Source organism: Ascaphus truei, chromosome 5 (genome assembly GCF_040206685.1).
Source record: "Ascaphus truei isolate aAscTru1 chromosome 5, aAscTru1.hap1, whole genome shotgun sequence".
NCBI lineage: Eukaryota > Metazoa > Chordata > Amphibia > Anura > Ascaphidae > Ascaphus > Ascaphus truei.
The window spans coordinates 169,815,403-169,842,886 of record NC_134487.1 but is presented as its reverse complement, the minus strand read 5'-3'; the positions used below and the strand labels follow the sequence as shown (position 1 = coordinate 169,842,886).

Below are 27,484 nucleotides of genomic sequence, written 5' to 3'. Positions count from 1 at the left end.
CCTTTATTAAGGTATCTGCCCGCTGCCCGGTGCGGCCGCGTCTCGCCGGGGGGTGGGGGGGAGGAGAGACTCAGGCAGAGCCGCCGCGGGTCCGCAGCTCTGCCTGTCTGTGAGGGGAGTAGGCGTCTCAGGCAGAGCCGCCGCGGGTCTGCAGCTCTGCCTGTCTGTGAGGGGGGGGGGGGGAGGAGAGTCTCAGGCAGAGCCGCCGCGGGTCCGCAGCTCTGCCTGTCTGTGAGGGGGGGGGGTGTGAGGGGAGGAGGAGAGACTCAGGCAGAGCCGCCGCGGGTCTGCGGGTCTGCAGCTCTGCCTGTCTGTAAGGGGGTGTGAGGGGAGGAGGAGAGTCTCAGGCAGAGCCGCCGTGGGTCCTCAGCTCTGCCTGCCTTTGAGGGGGGGGGGAGTCAGGAGAGAGGGGGCAGGACACAGAAAGAGAGACACACATACAGTGACAGACACACACACATACATATATACACACACACACACACACACACTGACTGACACACATACACACACACTGACTGACACACATGCACACACACTGACACATACACACACACTGACTGACACACACACACACACACTGACTGACACATACACACACACACTGACTGTGAATAGGTTAGGGGGATGTGTGAGGTGCAGGGGGGCTGCGCATACGTCACACGGTCACACGCACGCACACGGTCACACACACACGCACATGGTCACGCACACACGCACAGTCAGTCGCTCACACAGTCAGTCGCGCACACAGTCAGTCGCTCACACAGTCAGTCGCGCACACAGTCAGTCGCGCGCACACGCACTGTCACGTGCACCGTGCACTGTCACGTGCACCGTGCACTGTCACGCGCACACGCACTGTCACGCGCACAGTCACACACAGTCACACAGTAACACGCACAGTCACACGCACAGTCACACAGTCACACAGTCACACAGTCACACGCACACACACACAGTCACACGCACACACACACAGTCACGCACACACACACACACACACACACGAGGAATTCACGCTTAGTGCAAATACAAGGGATGTGTACGCATGTTCTAAGTCAAATTTATTTGCGTTTTGTCAATGAAATTGTATTTTGATTTTTAATTAAAACATCACCAATACAAATACAATTTCTGTGACAAAAGTCAAAGAAGTTTCACTTACTATGCGCGTGCACAGCACACACAGCTTTTTTTCCCCCCCATTTGCAGGCCATTCCCTGTCTGCGAGGGTAAAAGACAAGATGCATTGCTTGCCATACCCTCTAAACGACACATGATGACAGATCTTAAATGTAAGGCAGGAGGTATTTTTTTGCAAGTCCAAGCAGGAATTACCTGGACATCCAGCTGGGATATGGGTGAATGAGCTGGGGCTATTTTTATGACCAAGCCTCAAAGGGCTGTAGTTATTTTTATGACGGAGCCTCAAAAGGCTCTCACATTTTAAGAGTCCCCCTGTCTAAAAGAGTGTCAATTATGAAAAGACCCAGAGACCCATAATGTGTCCAATACTGGCATACTGATGCACAGCAGATGTCAGGCTAGTGACACCTCTGAGTCAGAAACCAGACACAGTGGCCCCAAGTTATGGGTGTAGCCTAGGTATGCTAAGTGGCATGGGCGTCAACCTGACCCATGCGCCCTGCTCACCGGACAGCCCTTTTGACCGGTCTTATGAACTGTGGGTAGCTTAGCTATTCGTGGGTTTTTTTGTTCCCACGAGGGGATAGGATCCACATGTTAAAGATAGCTTTGGGCAGTCTATAACTGTGGCCCCCCAAGTATCCCCAGTGTGATTCCTGAATTTTAATCCATGATGTAAAGATGCAAGACTTTGTTCCAGCACAGCAGCAACCAGTCCAGGAGTGAAGGGGTTAATAACTAGATAACCACAGGACTTTAAAAACCAAGGCTGCATTTCTTGCGCTTGCAAGCAGAGGACAATTTCTTTTGTTTCAAAGGACAATTTCTTTCATTCCCTTATTCCAGTAAGTGTTGTTTTCAAGTGTATTCTGCAGATGTCGTGTGTTTATCTATTAAGGAAATAAATCACAATTTATTTTGCAACTTGTTCTGTTCAATCAAGTACCCAGAAATATAAATGTGTTGATAACAGTTGGTGTCATCGTGACAGCCCCCTCCCTCCTTCTGCAGCTGGGCTGGCCAGAGCTGGTAAACACTGAGAGCGAAACATCTTTTAACCCACTATAACTTTCATGCAGCTTTCATACAGACAGAAGACAAAATAGATGACACAAACACAGCACATTACAACATAAATGACAGACAAGGACTAGAACAATAACAAGATGGCTGACAAAAGTAGTCAAACAAAATGGCTGCTTTGGCCCTAATGCTGTTTACGTCAGACCCCCTACTGTCTTAACTTTGTTAGTCCCTCCTCTGATTCTTTAAAACATTGCTTTTTGAGAATTATTGGCATGATGTTAGTCCAGAAACACGTAGGGAGGCACAGATTGTATTTTGGGGTGCTCCATCATTTGATAATGCTTGAGGGTATAGGACAGTGCAAGAGGGTGCCTGCCAAATGTAGTCATAGTCCCGTATGGCATTGCGGCCAAATTATTTTTCAGAGTTAGAACACTGTACTTGGCATCTTCTTTCTTCAAGGGACTGCTGTAAATTGGATCTGCAAACAATGGCATCATGTCTGCAGAGGTGGTAGCACATTTGTGGATCATACCTTTGACAAACGTGACACAAACATAGATGACAACTAGTATCACAAGCACACACATACCGCATTAAAAGAATTTGCTCCCAGTGATCCTACCAATCCACCAAGCCCCAAAGGGTCCCAGTCTGTGTCACCTATCTTTCTGTCTTTCTTGAATTTCTTCTATTTTGTCTAACTGATGCTGTAGCTTGCCACTATGATCTTGGATGAAAACACAACATTGTTCTTTATTTAGGGCACATTTCCCTCCTTTTGATGCTAAAATGTAATCTAAAGCCATTTTGTTTTGTAAGGCCATAAGCCTGATCTGAACCTTTTCTTGGTTAGTGATGCAATGGCTGTAGTGGCGTGACTGAGGACATCATCTAACACATCTGTTAATGTATTAAGCATGTCATATAGTAAGACAAAAGTGAGGAGTACACAATGATTGTACTCTAAAAGAAAATTCACTTAAATGCACACTACCAATATTAAAATATAACTCTTAATACTATATACTTAAAACATATATTACCGAAAAACTGGTTTAATAAGCAACTAAAATGAATTAAATAATGTAACGTGTGCCCCAAAAAACACCTCTCATGTATGGATACTCCAGTATATAATTCCAACTGAAGTCTTAGAGGCTAGAAAAGGTGCAATCAGGGAAATTGTCCCTGACGAAGCTCCGTAATAAGAGGGAAACGTGCGTCGGGCGCGTGATTATGTCATCAACCCCCGTTATGCGGCTGTTTTAATACAGTGTTTGTCAGCCTACTTCCTAGCCTAGCCATATATATATATATATATAAAAACAGTGTAACAGTGAGGGAATGGTTCTTCAGACCTATTGTTACTAATACCTGGATTCACCACCTATCTATGGGTATTCAGTGTTCCACCCCTGCTGCTAACTTTGTTAATTCATCACTTATTGGGCTAGTTAGTTAAATGGTGGGCTTTTTTGCTCACCATGGCTGTTTGCACCTTTTCTAGCCTCTAAGACTTCAGTTGGAATTATATACTGGAGTATCTATACATGAGGTCTTTTTTGGTGCACACGTTACAATATTTAATTCATTTTTATTGCTTATTACACCAGTTTTTCGGTAATACAGCTAAACCCCGTTATAACGCGGTCCTCGGGGTCCACCCCGAGACCACCGCGTTACTAACGGGGTCGCGCTAATTTAAAAAAAAAAAATGGCCGCCGCATCAGTGCATATAGTATTTACCCCGCGGTCCCGGCTTCCCCCTGTCACCGCGTGACAGGAGATGGGAGGGGGGATGCCCCTCCAGCTTCCGCTTCCCCTGTCACCGCGTGACAGGAGATGGGAGGGGGGATTCCCCTCCGGTCCGGCTCCCCCTGCCACCGCGTGACAGGAGATGGGAGGGGGGATTCCCCTCCGGTCCGGCTCCCCCTGCCACCGCGTGACAGGAGATGGGAGGGGGGATTCCCCTCCGGTCCGGCTCCCCTTGCCACCGCGTGACAGGAGATGGGAGGGGGGATTCCCCTCCGGTCCGGCTCCCCCTGCCACCGCATGACAGGAGATGGGAGGGGGGATTCCCCTCCGGTTCCGGCTTCCCCTGCCACCGCGGTACAGGAGATGGGAGGGGGGATGCCCCTCCGGTCCGGCTCCCCCTGCCACCGCGTGACAGGAGATGGGAGGGGGGATTCCCCTCCGGTTCCGGCTTCCCCTGCCACCGCGGTACAGAAGATGGGAGGGGGGATTCCCCTCCGGTTCCGGCTTCCCCTGCCACTGCGGTACAGGAGATGGGAGGGGGGATGCCCCTCCGGCTTCCGCTTCCCCTGTCACCGCGTGACAGGAGATGGGAGGGGGGATTCCGCTCCGGTCCGGCTCCCCCCGCCACAGCACAGGGCCCTCGCGCCGCAATACAGGGCCCCCTGGCCCTGCCGTAGCGCATGGTCATCCTGCCCTCCCCCCGCCCATGCCCCCCCATGCTGCACCGGGCCATCCCACCAGCCCCCGCAGCATCGGGGGCCTCCGCAGCAGCCATCATCCCCCTCCACCGCAGCACCACCCCCACCCTGCAGCCACATGCCTCAAAAATCATCCCCAAGGTAAGTAAGGCTGATTTATGTATAAGTGTAGTGTGTGTGTGTGTGTGTGTGTGTGTGTGTGTGTGTGTGTGTGTGAGTGTGAGCAGTGTGTGTGCAGTGTGCAGTGTGAGCAATGAGCAGTGTGTCAGTGTGTGCAGTGTGAGCAATGAGCAGTGTGTGTGTAGTGTGCAGTGTGTGTGCAGTGTGAGGTGTGTGCAGTGTGAGCAATGAGCAGTGTGTGTGCAGTGTGCAGTGTGTGTCAGTGTGAGCAGTGTGTGTGCAGTGTGAGCAATGAGCAGTGTGTGTGTAGTGTGTCAGTGTGTGCAGTGTGAGCAATGAGCAGTGTGTGTGAGTGTGCAGTGTGTCAGTGTGTGCAATGAGCAGTGTGTGTGCAGTGAGTGTGTTTTTTTTAAAAAACGGGAGCCATGGGAAAACCGCGTTATAACCGAATCGCGGTATAGCGAGGCGCGTTATAACGGGGTTTAGCTGTATATGTTTTAAGTATATAGTATTAAAAGTTATATTTTAATATTGGTATTGTGAATTTTCTTTTGGAGTACAATCATTGTGTACTCCTCACCTTTTTCTGATTCCCTTCAGTTCACAGTTGCACCTACTTTCATTTACAATTACCGATTGCAAGTTACTATTTTTTCATATCACAATTAGTATGGTTTAGTTGATTACTCCCTACCCTTTCTCTTTTGTTGTCATATAGTAACCCAACTCCTACATTTGGAAATAAACTAGCCCAAAATTGTTCTTTCCATAAACTACAGTACTTTTCAGCCCTGAAATATTTGGTGTTTTTCTCTTGTTTCTGGTTGTTGGAGGCACTTGATCCATAAACAATTGGTGTTGCTAGTGTGTAAAAATGGAAATATACACAAATTATACACAAATTTTAAAAACCTTATTTTATGCAAGTGACCTTTCTTCTGCTAGCTAAAGAAAATGGCATCTATACCATCATATATTTTGAGAATTAGCACAACATTCTATTATCGAGAATTGAGGGGAGTTGGTATCTGTGGAAGTGAATGCATGATCATCACCCCTGCATGCATCATATACATCATTCACTCAGAAAATCAGAACAAAAAATGCATGTGATGGTCAAAATGGATGACTTATGATCCTTTCCTTGTGGCTGACAAACGCCCCTAGGTGACCCCCTCCTCTCGGTGGGGGTGCAACACACTTCTGGATCAAAGTTTTGCTGCACATGATACATACATAGAGAGTGATGAGTACTGCCAAAACACAACAAGAGTTTGTCTGGCAAAATAGGTGACCCAGAATTCGTAGAGATATTCTTTATAAATCCAAATCAGAAGGAGGCTTAGCTCTCCCGAACTTACAAAACTACTATAGAGCCGCACAGTTAGGGCAACTCATTAGCTGGCATTCAAACCCAACCGAGAGGAGGTGGGTCGAGATACAGTAGAGGACCTAATTTGTTCCCCATGTAAAATAAAAAATCTCCTCTGGCTCAACAAAAAGTCTAGACCACCTGAGACCTACAAGAACCCGGTGATATCCTTTGCCTGTAATCTCTGGGACTCCCTCAAAACCAAGTTCCAACTAACCGATTCCCCTTCCCTTATGCAACCACTATTCTCGGACCCCTCCCTTCCTTTTTACTCAGGAAACCTGCACTCCCATACCTGGATTCAAAAAGGACCCACAAGAGTCAAGGATATCCTCACCAAAGGGAAAGTCCCCCCATTCGCTTCGCTACAAACAAACCACGATATCCCCTCCTCTGAATTCTTCAGATTTCTCCAGGTTAGGCACTATATCCAATCTGTCTACAAGCCAGGTCGAACCCATGCTTTGACTTTGTTTGAGGACTGGTGTCTACACCAACCCCACGCAAAGGGCACTATCTCTAGAATATATCACAGTTTATCCTCTACCAAGAACAACCAAACCCCCGATAACTATATGGTATCCTGGGAAAAGGATCTTAACGTCTGTATAGATCTCGATACCTGGACAGACATCTGGGAAGCTGCTTCCAAAAACTCATCATGCATTGTAATTAAGGAGAATATTTACAAGTTAATATTCAGATGGTACATGACTCCTGCCAGGTTGCACTCTTTTCTCCCAGGCGTTTCCCCTCTGTGCTGGCGCGGTTGTGGGGAATATACTGCACATATTCTGGTCATGCCCCCAAATCCAACAAACATGGATGGAAGTGTTCACCTTAATACACAAGATTCTAGAAATCTCTTTCCCACACGACCCAGTATATATATTACTAGGAAAACCAATTGCTAATATCTCCAAAAAAAAAGCTAGAGTAATATCCCAAATTTTAAACGCTACACGGTGTACAATTGCCAAAAATTGGGAACAACCTGCCCCCCCATCCTTAAATCAAATAAACAACAACATTTGGCATATAGTCTATATGGAAAAACTCCCAGCCTATCTGAACGGCTCCACCTCGCAATTCTCTGATATTTGGGCTCCTTGGTTCCGTCATGCAGGTATATCCCCATATATAGACTAGAATACTTTGAACAGAGTGATACATGTGGTATTTAAATTGTCGAATACAGTGCGATTTTGGTACAAATGCTACCCCTTCCCCCCTCCCCCGTTCTCCCTCCTCTCTATTGTTCCACAACCAGTTTATTTGTATTACTGTATCCCCTTTTCCATTTGTGTAGTATGTTATGTTTACCTCATTTTGTATGTTTGAAAATGCTCAATAAAAACTTAAGTAATAATAAAAAAAAAAGCCACACTTCCAGGGAACCAACGGACTTTGTGATGTTTGTGGGTGAGATGCTTTGTGTAGTGTTATCTTGACCATGGTGATAGATATCTGCGATGTATAAGGAACACTGGCAGATGAGTATTGCTGACAGGCTCCGCAGAGCATTCCCATGACAATCTTGTCATCTCTCTGTGGGTTATACATTCGCAGACCCAATGGTGCATACATCTTAAAATTCTAATTTAAAAACACTAAAAGAATAAAAATATTGAGTCCTTGATAAAAATGAAATGTTCTGATAAGACTGGGCCTCAGCCTGGTGTCTTATTTTCCTCGTGGGTTAATGGTCAGGGTGTTTATTTTTACCTTTCAAAACGTTAACTTGATGCGGCTGTGCTTTAGGTGACTTTGGTCTTTGGTAGAGCTGGAATGTGTTTTACGTGAGTCACGTGGATCCAAGAAGAAATCTCTGACACTTTAATTGCTGTATTAGTGGTGAGAAGTATTTTAAATGGTCTTTTCATCTGGGATGAAGAGCGTGCTTGCGTAGGAAATCCTTGACTATTAACCCCGTCTCGAGTAGGTGCACTTTTAACTTTGTCCTATGCCTAGCGAGACTCAAAAAATCTATTAGTTGCATACAATACTTATTAATTGTTTTATTACCAATAGATGGTCATTAATTTGTTCCTTTGGTCTACTGATAGGTATAAATCATCCCATAAGTGTCTCATTGGGAGATAATTTATACCTAGGAATAAATTCTTGTATCAATGTGTTTACTACTGTCTTAACATCCACATATAGACAGAGGTATCCCCTATTAACGCTCCTTACATTTAAAACTAAGCCGCTAATGTGGACTTGGCTTTGCTACAATCTAAGTTCCTAAGACTTGGTGCCTCAGCCATTGCTAAACCAATTGCTTCAATAATCAACTCTATCCTTTCTGCATGCCATATTCCTAAAACCTGGAAAACTGCTAGAGCTGTCCCAATCTTCAAAAGTGGGGACAAAAACACTGTCTCAAACTACAGGCAAATCTCTCTTCTCCCAATACACGCTTGCTCTCATTCATGCCTCACTATCATCTACGCCAATGCAAATGGTATCAACCTTTTCACTTAATACTAACTAACCTTAAAACTTGCCCCACAAATCAAGCATCCCAATAGCCTGCACCCATGCTATTATCCCACACCCAGTCACTCCTACCACCCATTGTGGCCAAGCACTGCCATCTACAGCACTTATTCCCTCACCTGCTATCTCTGTAAATTTCCCTCAAACCTTAGATTGTAAGCTCTTCAGGGCAGGGATTTCCTTTCCTATTGTCTGATTTTGCTGCACTTACTATTCTATTATAATTCCCTCTACTGTATTCTTTGTGAAGTGCTGAGAACATTTTTGACGCTATATATAAATAAAGTCATACACTACAATACTATCCAAAGTCATGGACAAAGAATGTGTTCACACTTCTGTAACTATTCTGCTAAAAATGTGAAATGCCTTGTATATAATGTATACCCTGCTCACTTATGTAACTGCATTTGCAACTATGTATCACCTGTCCTTTAACTCTATGCCCAGGACACACCCAAAAATGAGAGGTGACTCCCAATGCACAACTTCCTGGCAAACATTCTACAAATAAATAAATAAATTAGCAACTAGGATGTTGTTTGCGTAATCAGCAGAAATAGAATGATATATTATACAGTGATTTTAACAATAACTACTGCTTATAATAAAATGGGACACCTATGGAAAAAATAAATGGTTAAAAGTTATAAAATACATCACATAGTCAGTTGATAGTCAAATGCTTTTGTATAGGACTTCACACTAATTTCTTGTAATATAATCTCTTTGCACAGTGCCGAGCACACGGCCAGTTTTTTTTAAAAGACACTCAGCATTATTCATTTGACTAAAAAATAATTTCAGAGCTTGTTTATCTCGGGCAATTAGCCAGCCCGGGCGTTGTGCCACGTTGGTTCTAGGCGTTTCGCCAAATAACCTTGAGATAAGCAGACCTAGAAGATAACAAAACAGCTTCTCCGTCTTCTAAATATTAATTACTGGATTGGAACTTCAGCTTAAAGTTAAAAATGGAGCTTACTCCACAGCCCTAAAATGAAAAAATGTTATGGCCTCTCAAAAATAAAAACGGGACATTTATACATATGAGGTTAGATTGCTTTTGAACACACAATATATAATTTAAACAATACGTGTGAGCTTTTACCAGCATATTTTTTTAAAATATTTCCAACATATCCTAATCCTACAGAAATGCAATTTACGTGTTTTTACTGGTTTACACACATAGAAACCACAATATAGACACACAAAGAACAGAGACACAAACGTCTCTCATACACAGCCAATCAACATCACAAAAATAACAAACAAATAAAAGAAAAACATTTCTCACCTACTGTATTTACAAACCAATTTCATCCTGCAACTAAATTAATAAAAGTTTCTTTCTCTTTATTTATTCTCATAAATAACCTGCTTTTTAAACTAATTTTTATGCTCCGGAGCTTTTGAGTTAACTTTTGAATCTTTTGCACATTCCTCAAGCTGCATAAAGGGGGGTGCAGTCTGTGCTACTGTTATTCTGATTCTCTTTCTAGTTGACTTTTGATGGGAAATAGAAAAGCAAAGGGTGCGCAGATCTGTATAGCACAATAACAATAAAGCTTTTTAACAAAGCTTGCTTCTGTTGTGAAATGATATATGAATATATAAACAAATGAATGAATATATGAATGTATGCAAATATACTCACACGGGCCTGTGTGAGTGAAAGCCTTTCGGGGCTAAAACTCTGTAGGTAATCCTCACTTGAAGTCCTCGTCTTCCCCTCCACTGTAGGCAGACTAGCAGGTCCTCAGAGTGTTAATGTCCCCCAAATTGGAAATAAGGAATTAAAATAGATATCAGTATGGATACTTATAAAGAAGGTATTAAGTGTTCTCTTCAAGGGAAATAGGTAAAAAAAAAAGCTATAATTAATACTCACACGGGCATGTGTGAGTCACAACCATAAGGGTTCCAGCTACAACTGGGACGTATATGTCCCCAAATGGCTCCAAAGATCCCACAAAAATTGGTCCACCAAAATTAAAAGAGTAATTTAATAGTACATAGATAAAAATACAAGTGATACAAACGCAAAAATGAATGAAGTCAGTGGGGGTGCTCTCATCCATTTTGATTCCTCCTCTTCGGTCTTTGCAGCGCTTCCGAGTATGGGAAATCAAGATGGCATCTGAAACGTCATAGACGCAACCCCTCACTAGTTGACATTTGAACAGAAGGAAAAATAATATTTTCTGGTTTTAAAAAATGTATTCATCTGGCCAGTACGAACAAACCTTTTACATTTTTACCACTTACAGGGCTACTTTATCATATGTCCACTCTTTTTCGTTCTCTTCTTCTATTCTCTCTCTTAGGGCTGCTCTGCAATTACTGGCAAAATGTCCTGCCTTTTTACAATTATAACACTTTCTGTCCCTTCCAAACAATATACACAGTCTCTAATTGCATCCCAATTTCTGCATATAAACCTTTCATAAAAATAACCCTCAATACCTACTTCCTCAACACCATCATATGCCTTGATTATCTATCGGCAAATTCACTTGCTATTCCTTTCCTATTCACTTTCTATTTCACTTGTTATTATATTAACTTCTGTCCTCGCAATGGTTAAAATAAATGCAGCGGGACCCTCCTGTCCCTCAACAGAATTCTTTTGGCCCATATTAATGTAAGGTATGTTTCCCTGTGGGATTCAAAAACACACGAGGCTGCACTCCCTTAACTTCTCAATCCCACAGAAAAAGACCCCTCTTTCATTTAAACATCTGCGCAAATTGTTGATAATAGTACAAACAGTGTCATTCACTGGCCAACAAAATATATTTATATTGTCTCTTTTCATTCTCTGTATTCATTCTTTATTATTTTTGTCTGCAGACACACAATCTTTTGAGAATTTTTGGTTTCCATTATTCCCCCTTTACACTAATCAAATTTAATTGATAATGTACAATTTAGCGTTACAATAATCAAATTTAATTGATACACTGGCGACACACTTTATTCGAGCTCGGCTAGTCCCACGAATTCGGGTATACCCGGGTGTATTGAGGTTTGTGACTGTTTTCTGCCCGAGTGCATTGGGTTATTTTCCAGGCAGGGATTGAAGCATTTTATTCCAGCTGACTGCAATACTGCACAGTATATATATATATACTGCATTACAATTCATGAATTTATGCCATCTGGTAGACACGCGAAGCATTGCAGCCTATTAAATCCTAATCATTATCATTTAACAGATCAGCCGCCCATCAGCCAGGCATGAACCCAGGCTGGGAAGGCAAATGCAACGGGGCTTGTAAGAGGTGAGGAGCGGCGCATTCCAGGTATCTGCCAGGTACATACTGGGTATTTGCTCGAATAAAGTGTGTCGGTGCAGTAATGTACAATTCTCCTTATACAATAATCAGCGCAAGCTGATTACGTACAACTCTTTTGGCATGTTATTGATCTGAATAGTGTAAATATGCAATTAAGGACCTGTTACGAGACTGTTCCCCAATCATATATTCTCATCATAACTATACCAAAGAAAACACTTGAATTACTTCAGCGGGTCCAACCCAGTCCTGATAAACCGTATACTTTTATAACATGGATTCAGAGAGATACAGATAAAACCTTCTAAACATATATCCATGAATAAACTCATTTGGTATGTTATTGACAAGATAGAGCAAATATACAATCAGGGACCCGTCCTGCTCAGACAACAAAAAATATATCACAACCAAGGACGGTCTGAAAACAATCACTTAAGCATACTAACACCCCCTCTTCACCAAAACACCAAAGCTTTTGACAGGACTCTCACTTTAGCCCCTAACAACTCTTAACAACTCTTACACTTTAAAATGGATGCAGGAACAGAGAATAATAAACTCACTTGATACTGCAGGTATTCTGTGAAGACACCCATTAAGACCTAGCTCTCTACACATCACTCAAACTATTTAATCATGCATTTTCATAATAGGCAGCCATTACCTTGATTCATATGAGCGCTCAGGTTTGAGTGACCGAGGAGTGGCCTGTCCAGGTGCTCTGCATCCGAGACATTGGAAACCATCCTCTGCTACTATCTGTGAAAGCTGTAAAAATGTTACAAAAAACATTTTAGTTATCAAATGAGTTTATTCAGAGTTGAATAATGCTCCTGTATGTACTGTATAATTAGCAGATCGACAAGGCTGCTGCTTAGTTTGTTATAATGGTGGAATGTTTTTTTTTTTTTTTAACTGTTTAAATAAGGATGCGTTTGAGGATGCAGGAGAAAAAAAGGGAAAAACCAATTGAAAAAAACAGTAAAGCACATCTAGTTTATTTATATTTACTATAGAAAAACAACATCTTTTCCGCAGTCGTCTACATCAATGAATCAGACGTCGCCAATATTCATGAAACATATATTTATTGAACAGCCAAAGACATACAATGAAATGGACAGCACAACTTTATGGGGTATCCCCTTCATCAGGTCCCCACTAGTAGTGATGTGTACTTGAGCCTGTGGTTTTTTTGGGGGGGGGGGCGAGGGGGGTTGGTTCTAAAATTATTGTGTTTTGTATTGTGCGGAAAATATGAATTTGATGAAAACAATAATATATAGTATACTGTAGTATACTATAGACTAGTGCACTATAGTTCATACAGTACATAGCAAATATAGTGCATCTTAAATGTTTAACCCTTTAGGCACTGTATATATTTCACTCACCCCATACCTTTGGTTGCAGTATCTAGTTCCTCTTCTCTCTATGCAGTGGAAGAAATACATAAGACAGTATAGTATTCGTAGTGTAGGACCTGCTGAAATGCTTCTACTGTGACATGGTTGTAGGCTTAAAATATTTTGGCCAAAGTATGGAACTTAGTTACCCATATTTATAATGAAAGGATGTAGAAAAAATACATTGTAATGTACTGAATAATATATCTTATTGGATGTAGCAATTGGACCCTTTTTGTCTCTTGTTTGAGATATATATATATATATATATATAGACCATACGATACCGGTTGAAGCACGACATCAAGGAACAGCACACAGGTAAGTTGATCACAAGTTCTTTGTATTGAAAAAGAGACACAAAAACCAACGTTTCGGTCCCCCAGTGGGACTTTTCTCAAGGTGGTGCTTTTTGTGTTTAACTCCACATATCACGGGACGTTATCCACGGAGCCACAAAGTCGATCCAGGTGTACAGGATTTGATTACCTTACAAGGAACATAACACCCTACCAGTACATCTGGACATTCGTTGGACTTTTATCTTTCAAGGCGCCGGTCTGTATCTGTTTTCAGTGTCTCCCAGCAGTAAATGGGGGCAAAACTGTAGCAAAAACAGAAACTGCACCCAATTTGCAAAGCAAAAAATCCTATTAGACAAGTTTTTCTTTGATAAATATAGTACAATGTTTTTACCCATTTTTGTGCCTCAGTTTTGCAGCTAGTAGACTTTGATATATTATATTTAATTACATTTGAATATCAGCTTCTATGAAGAGATGTGGCAGAGAACAAATAATCAGAAACCTTTCTTTGTTTCTACATAACAGAATGATTACAGGAAGTTATCTATGCAATGCAAGGATTTTGTTGTGGGTGTATTGGATCTCTGCAGGGATACAGAGGAAGTAGATGCCATCTTGAATGGGGATATGAGCTTACAACTCTGGACTGATCATCACAGACCGTGCCTAAACAGGATTAAACTTGCCATTAGATATGAGGTCAAGAAGGTAATGTTTTAATGATCTTTTTTTAATCAATGAATGACAGTTCCTAAATGTTAAGATGTTAAATAAGACCTTGGTGATTTGGCATTACAATTCACAAAACATACTGCAGCTCTGTCCCATGTCCTATTTGAATTTTAACACATGAGGTGAACAGAAATGACAGGTGTGTCAGATATAAACGTTTATTCATGCAACCTATTTTATCTTGTGCTTTTACAGTACCTTGTAATAGCCATTGTCTCTCTGGCAATTATGTCACCACTCAAACCACTAAACAGGAAAGTAATTTGTAGCGGGAAAAATGTGGCAAATCTCAGTATTCAATAAGATTTCTCACTAAGGTAACATTGTGACAAATACAATCTTATTAGCTTACTTAATGGTGTGAAAAGACATGTGATCCTTGTGAGGCTAAATTATTATGTTTTACACTTTTTTGCATATCATTTTGAGAAGACACAACAGCATATAAACTGATATTTTACTAATAAACGTTGTCAATACTTTTGGGGGAGACGGAGAGATACACTGGGCCCAGGAGTGTGAAGCAGATTAATGTTTGTTTGTTTGTTTATTTGTTCATTCACATAGCAATGTATGAGTTAGTTGTCATTGCATTATACAGTGTAGTTACTTTTGCTTTTTTAATCTCATTATCGGCTTCAAAGTATATACTGTAGTGGTCGTCATTGGATTTTTGTGTTTGTTACGGTTTGTCAGTTTGTTAAGTAATATTTACAGTTTGTGTGTGCGTTTTGTGTGAGTGAGATGGAGCAGGAGGAGATAAGGGAGAATGTGTATGAGAAGGGTGGAAGTGTCATTGGAGGATTGGCAGTGTCACTAGGAGGATTGGGAGTGTTGCTGAGTGGAGTTGGAGTGGTAGTGAAGCAGTAAAGGTCTGCAGTGAATATTAAAGGTTGGGGGGGACTAGGAGGTCCCATGCAGAACAGTTGAGAAAAGTAGATTACTCCAGCAGGAGGAAGTGAAGGAGTCAGTCAGATCTCGAGAGGAGAAAGAGAAATCACACAAACTGACCAGTCAAGTCAGACATTGAGGCTCCACCAGCTGATGAACCTACTTTAAGGAAGTGGGTATCGGATTTATGAAATGTCAGTTTTTTGAGTGTATTGGGCATGGTTATTGACTGAATACAAGAAGTTACAGTACAGTATATGAAACCCTGGCAGCAAGAACAAGAAGTGCAGAGAGAAACAGATATTCGGAAGAGAAATAAACCATTTTGGCGTTTTTAGACACATGGTGAATTTGTTGAAAAGATTTGCAGATTTGAAACAGAAATGAAAAGAAAACTAGATCTACATTGCAAACACGTAGAGGGTACTGGAGGGGAGCCACCTACGTTATTAAAGCTGGCAGCGAAGAATAGGCTTCAGAAAATACTGGTGCAGGTGGTGATCTGCACACTGGAGCTGTGGAATCAGAAGATGAAACAGGTTAGTTAAACAGAAACAGAACAGTAGGACCATCTTTCTTATCACCTTTGCTGACCCAGTGATCAGCAATTCAGTGCTGTGCTCTATGTAGCTGAAACACCAGGCAGCAAAGGGGATAGATAATCATTCACAATACATACTGTATAAATAACTTGTCCCATTCTATATAAAGTATAGGCAATTCATTTGTTTTAACAGGCCACTTGTGGCGCATATTTACTAAGAGCTATTCCATGAAATACCTTCAAGTGTCGAAAGACTCATTATGGCCCATTAATTTGAATGGCCTGTAAATGTCATCTAGCTTACATGGTGAATAACACTGCCTAGTAAATAAGGCTATACAAATATGAAAAATGTATGTTTTTTTTTAATTCTTCAGTAGGGGAAGAAAACATAAGGTGTAACCAACACAGTATGCAAAATAAAAAATAGCAGAAACAGGTAGTTCCTGCAAAAGATAAAACAGAGGTCTACTTACAGTTTGTTTAACATCATTTTCAGTATATTTCAAGAGAGAGTTCTCCTCTCTTCCTCAGGTCAGCAATACTGATTTACAAAGATTCCATGAGCTTAACACAGATGTAAAAAAAGAAAAACAAGATAGCCAACTAAGGCAGATGAAGTAGAGCAGGAATACACAGACAATGACAGTGAGACACAGGACTATACTTCAGTAGTGGGCAAGGGGGAAGGGTTGGGTGGGGAGAGAGGGGTTCATTGTTAAATTCACAGAGAGGCAAGGAGAAACATTACAAAAAAATTATGGAAGTGGGTTAAAAAAAACCTCCATATTAGCATTAAGTCCTTGTGTATTTGTGTCCAAGTGTATTATCTTTTTGAGTTCACATTATTCTGTTCCTGAATGCTTTTAAATATTCCATTGAGGATTTTGATGTTTAAATAATGTATGGAAGGATCTGGCTGTGAGAAGTGGAGTCCCACTGGAGTGCAGTATCTGCCTTCTTCATGGTGTGTTACTTGGTATCTGTGTAGGTGCATCCTTGGTCACATTTGCTGCATTCAATCATACAGTACAGTATATAACACACACTCCTTTATGTGCAGCAACATTTTCCTTTGACATTGAATGCTCTATGTTTGTGACTGGTTGTGGGATCTTGGCATATACTGTAGGTTTGCAAAGTTTGCAGTGTGTGTTGTTGCATGGTCTTGTGCCATTCTCGGCACCCCTGAGTTTGTTATGAAGTTTTCTATTGACTAACTTCTGTCTGAGATTAGGCGGTTGCCGGAATGAAGGACGGGAGGTTTGGGGTAGGCAGTATTTTAATGTTTCATGCTCTGACAGCATAGGTGGCAGATCCGTTTTATTATTTTTCACATCCCCTCTAGAGCAGGGTTATATGTAGCCACTATTGGTACTGTATTGTATGCGGTTGTTTTTTTCTTCTTCCATTAGAGCAGATGTTCTTGTGGGGCTTTCAGTGCAGTTGTGATTGTTGTGGCAATAGTCTTTCACTTGTATACTTTCTGTCTGGATGATTCAGTCAGGCCTGTGAGGTGTCTGTTTCTATCGTTGGTGTCAGAGCATATGCAGTGATATCTGATAGCCTGGCTGTGTATGATGGCTCATTTTGTATAAGTGGGATGGATGCTGGAGTTATGGAGGTAACTACTTTTGTCTGTGGTTTTATTGTATACAGACGTGTGTACTTTGCTATTCTTCAGTGTTACTCTGGTATCTAGAAAGTTCACTAGGTTTACCCAAATAATCTATTTTGAGTTTAATTGATGGGTGGAAGGAATTCAAGGACTCATACATTTTTTTGAGATTTTCTTTGCCCTTTTTCCATATTGTAAACAGATCATCAATGTATCTGTAATATTTGCAAGGTTTGTGGAGGCATGTGGTTCGGAATCTCTGTTATGGCCAATCTTGAACAGAGATTCTTAACCACATGCCTCTACAAACCTTACAATCAAGATACATTATCAATAAACCTTGTGCAATTCTTGCAAGTTTCACGCAGCTGCATTTTCCTATACCTTGATAAGATATTTTGATTATCTTCTTCAGACTAAGCCAATTCTACATTAAAACATTAACCTACTGTATCCCTTGTTGGATCATATTACTAAGTCTCTCTCTTATAGTGGCCTCTTACAGGGGTTTTACAGTCCAAAGTCCAATAGGAGCCATTTCATCATGATCAAATGAGACATATTAGCTCATCAGGAGAGATAGGATGGCCCTGGGAAATAATTTTAGGCAAAACAATTCTGTACTGAGTCAACTGCAGTCCGAGTTCTACAACCGGATAATGCAGTACTGAATCGAATGGTATCAACTCAACAGGAGGCAGACCAACAGAATATAGCACGGCTTGAATTATTGAGCTGTGTAATGGGATTAGTAAAGGAATCACAGTTATAAGGTTACACACCAGTATGACACCACCAATATGGACAACCACATTGTGTAGACCTATAACAATACCTCAAGCTACACCCCAATTGAGCCCACATCCATCTTCCCATTGCAGTGGGCCAGTCACTCTGTGAGATTGTCTACAAAGATGTTAAGAAATAACTCCACCATCAAACTAGACCAGTAGAAGGTGTAACAGTCCAAATACAGTCCTTGGGATGATGAATGATGATGATTCTCACCTCAGCAGTGCATATGTGGAAAAAGAAAAAGAAGAAGAAACAGATAATGGTGCAGTAAATCAACACAGGGGGGGGGGATTGCACAGATACTAACAATAAAACAAACAAGACATACAAACATGAAACACTAGCACAGCCTAAATATTAATAAAAAGCATATTTATTTATGTGAAAAGTGCGTAAACCGCATCCGGAGGGGTAAAATTACAACCCTACTCACAAAATGCTGGAAGGGTACAGGCAACGATCTGATGCGTGCAGCTGGGCTCTCAAGATGGCGACCGGAGCACTTGGGCTGGCGTCTACACGTGACTGAGATGCCAGGCAGATGACTCAGATGACGAGGCCTCTGGGCGGACGTGACGTCACTTCCGTTGTAATTTCTCCACCGGCTCACAGGACTCCAGTCCTCCAGTCCTCCTCAGCAGTCGCAATGTCGCCGCACCTCGGTTTAAAGCACTTATTGGAGACTGCAGATTTCTCCTTTGGAACTGCAGACTTCACCACACTGGAACACTCTAAAAACTTGAAACTTCCTGACGCGTTTCGTACGCATGCGCGTACTTCTTCAAGTACCTTCAAGGGATCCTTGAAGAAGTACGCGCATGCGTACGAAACGCGTCGGGAAGTTTCAAGTTTTTAGAGTGTTCCAGTGTGGTGAAGTCTGCAGTTCCAAAGGAGAAATCTGCAGTCTCCAATAAGTGCTTTAAACCGAGGTGCGGCGACATTGCGACTGCTGAGGAGGACTGGAGGACTGGAGTCCTGTGAGCCGGTGGAGAAATTACAACGGAAGTGACGTCACGTCCGCCCAGAGGCCTCGTCATCTGAGTCATCTGCCTGGCATCTCAGTCACGTGTAGACGCCAGCCCAAGTGCTCCGGTCGCCATCTTGAGAGCCCAGCTGCACGCATCAGATCGTTGCCTGTACCCTTCCAGCATTTTGTGAGTAGGGTTGTAATTTTACCCCTCCGGATGCGGTTTACGCACTTTTCACATAAATAAATATGCTTTTTATTAATATTTAGGCCGTGCTAGTGTTTCATGTTTGTATGTCTTGTTTGTTTTATTGTTAGTATCTGTGCAATCCCCCCCCCCCCCTGTGTTGATTTACTGCACCATTATCTGTTTCTTCTTCTTTTTCTTTTTCCACATATGCACTGCTGAGGTGAGAATCATCACCATTCATCATCCCAAGGACTGTATTTGGACTGTTACACCTTCTACTGGTCTGGTATTTACCCCTCTTTGGCGCCAGTTAACCCCCTTTTTTTCATTTGTTTCCCTGACTGGTTGTACCACCAGTCATTCACCTGGCTGCCTGAACATTCATTTGATTTTATTAAATATTATTAGCGCTGTTTCGCACCTATTCTTTTTTTCTGTGTCCACCATCAAACTGCTCCTCAAAGAAAAAATTAAATATATTAACATAAAAATAATTTATAAAATGAAGAACCTCAGTATTATAGGATACCTTTTTTATGTGACTAACTGGACGACTTTTATTTATTTCTTGATTTCTTCATAATCACATTAACTACTGTACAATACCTTAATTTCTGGAACAGTTAAACATATGCACACATTAGGACTTACTACTTCTTAAGTGAAGTAATGCCTAATTTTATTTTGCTAAATACGAAGGTGGAAATATTCTTGTTATAGAATAAAAACATTTATTTCAAATAAATGTAGCACCTTTTCCCCCACCATAAGTGAGATCATATAGCTACCGGTGTATTCTGGTGCCGTGCATACCTATTTGGTAGAACAGAAGGCCCTGAGAACTCCACGATGGTATGGGGAGGCGTTATGGGGAGGCATCAGGACAGGCTCTCAGTGATGATCCTTATAGCGCTGTGCCTCCAGCCGGTGAGGATCCATGTGCAGCCAGGATGTCCCTACTGGCAACTCAGGTAGTGGCCCAGTCAAGTAGCCACAACAGATGGATTGAACTGAGTCTTTATTAGCAGCATACATGTAGTAATGACAGGCACTATTCCCTGAAGTAGTACACACAGGGCTTGAGGCCCTGCAGGCGTCTTCTCAGCTCCTTTAACCACTGATGGGATTAGGGGTAAGTGCTTCCACTCCACAGGGGGAGGGAAGAGAGCCCTGACTTCTGAGAGATTGTCAGCTTATGTACCCAGGTGAGGGTCTTGCAACCCTTCCCCATAACAAGGCAGGTCTGATACTGACAGGCATCACATAATGGGCATGTGACCCAGCCAGTAACCTCCCCAAGGATGACACTCTCTGGTTGTTGTTAGGCCAGCCCCTGGATACGGCAATAGTGTATCCAGGCTGCAACAACAAGCTAGGCCTCCATGATAGAGCTTCTCCCCCACAGTGCCTGTGTCTAAGGAGAAAAGATGATAGCCAGGGGACTAGGCTGCATAAATAATACACAATTATATATTATTTATGAATATTCATTATAAATTCAGTAATATTAGCCAAAAAAAATGAAAAATGTTCATACATTCAAAACTGAATACTACTGCACCTAAGAAATATATAGTATTTACATCACGTTATACAGACAGAGATATCAGTTAATGACAAACTTGCACAGGAAGAGGCACTAGCTCAAGGAGAAACAGGAGGAGGGCGATATCAGCTGGAGAAGAGAACTAGGGAGAAACATTACATGGAAAGATATGCAAAGCATATTATAGTGGTAACTATACTATACTATACATGTGTAGATATAAACTTTCAAACGTACTGTACCTGGAATCATATAAAGCTCCATATTAATCACAATTATTATATTGGTGTGACTATTGAGTACATATCGAACATTGTATAACATTACACAGTCATATATGAAAGAATAAGGAATTGTAAATCACATTGATTTTAACATATTGAAAAGGAAACTATTCAGTATAATAATAGTAAGGGGGTCTGTAGCAGGGCTGTAGGCAGAGGAGGGGAGGATGAGCATGTGCTCCGGCACCAGCAGCTGAATTGGAGAAGTTGTCAGTGCCGGCCGGGCCTCGCCGCATTATGGCATGGTGGTTACACCACTGCGGGGGTGCCACGATGAATAGGTGGGCCCTTTGCATATGCCACATGTGCCCCTCTTTAATCTGTATACTAGACACTATGATACTCTACATAACTGCCTTTTAAAAAGAGACAGTATATAAGTTGGCTCTTGTACCTACATTTTTGGGGGATATGTCGGAAAGTATCCTGGCTGCAAAACCAGAGCAAACTTAATATTTGCACCAATTTAAATCAGGTTCCCAGCTGCAAAATTAAGGCAAATCTACAGCAATAATTGCACCACACTGCATGTATCATATAGAAAAAAATCCAGCATTTTCTAAGCATTTATTTTCCTTTGATTATGAGAAAAATTGTGCCCTAGATTTGCACTGATTTTTCAATGAGCAATAAACGATTTTTTGAGCGGTAAGTGTGTATTTGTGATCTATATTTTTCTCATATTTGTGTCAGGTACTGTAGGCCAAGCTCAGCCTCAGTCTAACAAACAGAGGAGGCCTGACCACTCTCCTGTTCCTCCTCTTTCTGCTTGTTCCTATATATCTTCTTGTGTCAGTCCCTCTCCCTCTGTAGTTGTCTGTCTTTCTGCACCTCTGTCTTTCTCTTAGCTTTTTTATTTGCCACCACCACACTGTCAGAACATCCATGTTGAGGAAAAGAAGAAGATTGTGTTTGCTGGGATCTATATAGGGAGCAAGTGAGGCAATCTCGCTATTGAGATGTACGAAAAGTTTACCTACATTCACAAACCAGGCAGAAAACTGGTTTATGAGCCAAAGCAAATAGGGCAATAAGTCATTGTACAAATAAAAAATAAACACACAATGAATTTTTGTTGAAAACAATGGTTTTGATAATTTTCTTAGCAATTTACAGAAACGCTGGATTTTGCTTCAAAATTTCTCACACAAACTCAGTGCAATCATAAAACCAAATACAAATTTTGATCGATCTCCTGGGTACACGGATACCAAATATGTATAGGTTTACACACCCTAAAACGTGCATGGATATTTTGTATTTTCCCACATTAATATCTTTCTAGGAATTACCTTTGCACTACCATGGGTAGGTGTTACCAATTGGGCCAATGAAATATTCACATTGTTGCAATAACATTTTTAGACTGTAATTTCTTTGTCAGTGTTATGGTGTACAGTAAAAATAATAATAATTGGTGTTTGTCCCATGTCCGTATCTGGTCATGAGACTTCAATAATACAGTAATTGGTGTGCAAAAAAGAAATAATAATGTTTCAAACTTGGCAATGCAGTATGTAATATGGTTTTAGTACTTTTGTCTGGATGAGCCACATTACACATCATAATGATATTTTTTCTACTATTAGTTTAACATTTAATATTATTAATTAATTTCCTTTTTGATTAGTTAATGTTTTGAAATAAAAAATGTTGGTGTTTCCGTTAGGTACTGTAGATTTTTACGCGCCACCATTTTCTCATGTAATTACAATACATAAACAGTAATATATGGAGTCACAACTGATATTTTCTGAAAGTAGAGGAATCCTGGGATTGGTCACTTTAAAGTGTGATACACATGCTATGTTAATTGTCCCTATGATAGATTAAATGAAAATGTTGTGTGATGCTCCTACGCCAGGCATTTTGATGCCTTCCACCAAGCATAATTTTATTATAAAAAGTATGGGGTGCCTTTTATTGACACTACCAAAAAACTACCAAAGTCAATATAAGGCTCATTCCACATTTGTGGAAATAAAAATGTGCCTGTGGGATGAAATAAATAAATTGCACATGCCAATGAATATGCTATACGGTATGTGTTATATGGGGTTGATTTCCACAAGAATATAAAGAAGTTGGCACTCAAGTGGTCTTTGTAGAAAAGTATCAAAAAGGTTTATTAATGGTAGATATACTATCACTAAATCTTTTTGATACTTTCTACAAAGACCACTTAAGTGCCAATTTCTTTATTCTCTTGGACTGTCAGTTCGATCCACTTTGCGGCGGAACCACCTTTGCTGTGCACCGGTGGCAAGTATCATGTTTACGTGAGTGCACCACGCTACTGAGTTGATTTCCACAAGACACTTCAGGAACAATTTTACTCCCGCGTGTACAAGTATCCATGATTGATGGGGACTCTGCTCTCTATCAATTAACAGTGCCAATATATTCATTGCATCTTGGAGCCCTTGTAATTGTGATACCCACGAATGCCAAAGAGGTAAAATAAATCTAATGTTAAACTTAACCCAACTGCAATAACAGAAGAAAAGAAATAAGTGTAACTTATTGACTGATGGTTATATATCCTCGCAGAAGAGAGACAGGCCAGATGGTGCCATCTCATACTATACTGTATTCCTATCTATAGTACATATTAGTATATAGAAATATTTTTTTATAACAAATATATATAATTAAATAAGTCAACAGATAAGGGTGTTGTATCTTAATCCAACTGGAACTAAATGACTGGTAAATTAACAATATACTGAATGAGTTCAGATGGTGGTCCCCATGCTTCGAATAATAGAAAATTGAATATATGTATATATGTCTATGTTATAACTAGGCATCCACACAGATACAAATGTTATAATAGTTATTGCTTTACGCAACTGTAACTGATTTGCTGTTATGTACACTGAAGAGACAGGTCAGAAATTATTATTACCCAGTCTCAGTTACTGTACACAACCCAAATGGAACTTGTTTGGACTGAAACTGATGGACTGAGAGTCAGATGGTGGGGGACTTTTCTCTGCCTAATGAGAAGACAAGTCCAGTCATTAATTACATTGAATCTATATAATTAGATTATAAATTAAATAATATTTAATTTTTATTAATATGTATCGCACCCTGTCTCTCTGTATTTTATACTTAATAGGGGAAATACCACAAGATCCAAGCTAAGTAGGCAACCGTTTTGCCTCATTTGTGGCTCAGACGCGTGGATCTGAGCATCAGAAAAAATGATGTTTGGATCCAAGAAGTTCAGTGGGGGGAAAGAATCCAAACTCGCTCATGTTTTCTTTCATGGGACTGTGTATTATAGAATGCCGCAGGTGCTATGCACTTTCAGTCTCCCGTTCCTGCACAAAGCTGCTTCATGCTGTGACTTCCTGATTACATTACTGAGATCTTCCTGTACCAACAGTCTCAATTAGAAGCTAGGCACGTAGACATGCTAATTTGCCATTTCTACCCAATCCCTTTTTCATTTTAGCATAATTGTTTTTTAATTGGAATTATGTCATAGGGTGATGCTTTCAGTAAGAGTACAGTAATTAATCCCCAAAAATACACACGGAAGCTGTTCAAACCGCTGCGATACTTGTAACTATTTTAGTACATGCATTGCATCATTGCATTAATAAAGAACTATTATTTATTAATAAGTATGTATTATTTGTTTTGCAGTTTGTTGCTCATCCCAACTGTCAACAACAATTGCTCACAATGTGGTATGAAAATCTCTCAGGCCTACGTCAGCAATCTATGGCTGTGAAATTCGTGGCTGTTCTCGGAGTGTCTTTTGGGCTTCCGTTCCTAGCTGCTGCCTATTGGATTGCTCCATGCAGCAAGGTACAAATGTCTATATTTACAGTACATTTATTTATACTTGGTGCTTGAAATGACCTATTACATTGTTTTTCTGATATTTTCAATTGTTGAATCGGGGAAGATGTGATACACACAAAAGATTTACAAACGAATGAAAAAAAAAAAATAGATGAAAGGCTGTGAATGGCGGAAAGTATAAAGTTGTGTGCGTACATAGGTAAAACAGTAAGACATATTTGATCAAATGTTTTGAATTAGATAACTTTGGCCTTTCTCTTATCCAACATAATATATGTAGAGCAGCATGCAAGTATGTCAAGGTCTGTACTAAAGAGAGCAGAGCTCTACAGAAAGAAGATGAAGGTCAATGGTGTTGCAATGTCATATGCTTGTACAACATTTGCATGGTGTTAGTCTCTGTTATTCTACTTCTCCAAGGATTGTATGTTCACCTTCACTACTTCTTCCAGGAAAACGGCCACAGCCACTGATATTTAACAGTCCTTCCTTGGCACAGTTTCACCTAACAGGTTAAACTACAGGAAAAGGAACATACATTTACTCAGTTCTTTACTGCAAATAATGCTTTTATTCTGATTCTGCAGGGCATGTACTGTAGATGGATCCTTTATGACAGGATACAGGTCTCTTCTATCTTTCCTTCGGCTCTCCCCTGCGGCTCTTGCTTATCGTTGCTGGATCTTGTGTTGTACTATATGTGAGTGTCTGTGTGTGCAACTGTCTACCTTGTGATAGCTATACAGTACTTTGAAAACCAATGCATAATAAACATTTGGTGTCCCTTCTTTCTGCGACAACCAAAGATTTAGCATTTTATTGCCTTGTTCCTACAAAAGCCAAATATACATCCACCGGTATAAATGCAAGATAAACTATATTGTGAATTTACTGTGTGTAGATGGTTTTCTTGGGCGTAGTGGGTCTGTCCAGAGGTAAAACAGTAAGACATATTTGATCAAATGTTTTGAATTAGATAACTTTGGCCTTTCTCTTATCCAACATAATATATGTAGAGCAGCATGCAAGTATGTCAAGGTCTGTACTAAAGAGAGCAGAGCTCTACAGAAAGAAGATGAAGGTCAATGGTGTTGCAATGTCATATGCTTGTACAACATTTGCATGGTGTTAGTCTCTGTTATTCTACTTCTCCAAGGATTGTATGTTCACCTTCACTACTTCTTCCAGGAAAACGGCCACAGCCACTGATATTTAACAGTCCTTCCTTGGCACAGTTTCACCTAACAGGTTAAACTACAGGAAAAGGAACATACATTTACTCAGTTCTTTACTGCAAATAATGCTTTTATTCTGATTCTGCAGGGCATGTACTGTAGATGGATCCTTTATGACAGGATACAGGTCTCTTCTATCTTTCCTTCGGCTCTCCCCTGCGGCTCTTGCTTATCGTTGCTGGATCTTGTGTTGTACTATATGTGAGTGTCTGTGTGTGCGACTGTCTACCTTGTGATAGCTATACAGTACTTTAAAAACCAATGCATAATAAACATTTGGTGTCCCTTCTTTCTGCGACAACCAAAGATTTAGCATTTTATTGCCTTGTTCCTACAAAAGCCAAATATACATCCACCGGTATAAATGCAAGATAAACTATATTGTGAATTTACTGTGTGTAGATGGTTTTCTTGGGCGCAGTGGGTCTGTCCAGAGGTTATATGTAAAAAAAAGAGAAGGAACAGAGGGAAACACAAATACTGTAGTGTAATAAATTCAAAAAATTGGAATTCTTCTTGTAGTTCTATAATTATTGAACTCACACTTTGCTCCTCTTGTGTTTTATGCTCATCTCATGGGTCTTTATATCCTGTCAGCTGTCTATAAGGTCACTCCTTTAACCTCTCCAGGTCTGGATTTCGCTGGAAAAGAAACATAGGATAACATATCGCGCTGTCTGTCTGGTCCACAGCTTATTGGTGTAATTAATATAGATTTATACTCACATTTATGTGGTTATTAATGAGCACAATTTTATGTTCTATTCTGCTCTCCTATTAATATAATTAGTAATTTATAATCATGGTGCAGTAGAGGTAAATAGCATATTTTAACAAATTGATCAAGAAGATCAAGAAAAGACTCTCCAAAGATGCCCTCTATGATGATGAAGTACTGATATATGACTTAATCAGCCAGCTACGTTCTCTCTAAAGTAGGGTCCGTTATAAAATCACAAAATAATAACATTTTATTACATCAAAAAAAAATGACGTGACATTGTGAAAAAATATATAAAACTTAAAATCCCCGTAACGGAACTCACACTTTGCTCCTCTTGTGTTTTATGCTCATCTAATGGGTCTTTATATCCTGTCAGCTGTCACTCCTTTAACCTCTCTAGGTCTGGATTTCGCTGGAAAAGAAACATAGGATAACATATCGCGCTGTCTGTCTAGTCCACAGATTATTGATGTAATCAATATAGATTTATACTCACATTTA

At 40.7% G+C, this 27,484-nt stretch overlaps 1 protein-coding gene across 1 annotated transcript in view; it reads left to right on the top strand.

Annotated features, from left to right (window-relative positions):
* TRPC7 (transient receptor potential cation channel subfamily C member 7) overlaps window positions 1-27,484 on the top strand; it is a 187,307-nt gene that overhangs the window by 15,696 nt on the left and 144,127 nt on the right. The window contains exons 2-3 of the mRNA XM_075601205.1: window positions 14,164-14,346; window positions 24,863-25,027. Coding sequence (XP_075457320.1) covers window positions 14,164-14,346; window positions 24,863-25,027 — 348 coding nt within the window. The remainder of the gene's footprint in view (window positions 1-14,163; window positions 14,347-24,862; window positions 25,028-27,484) is intronic.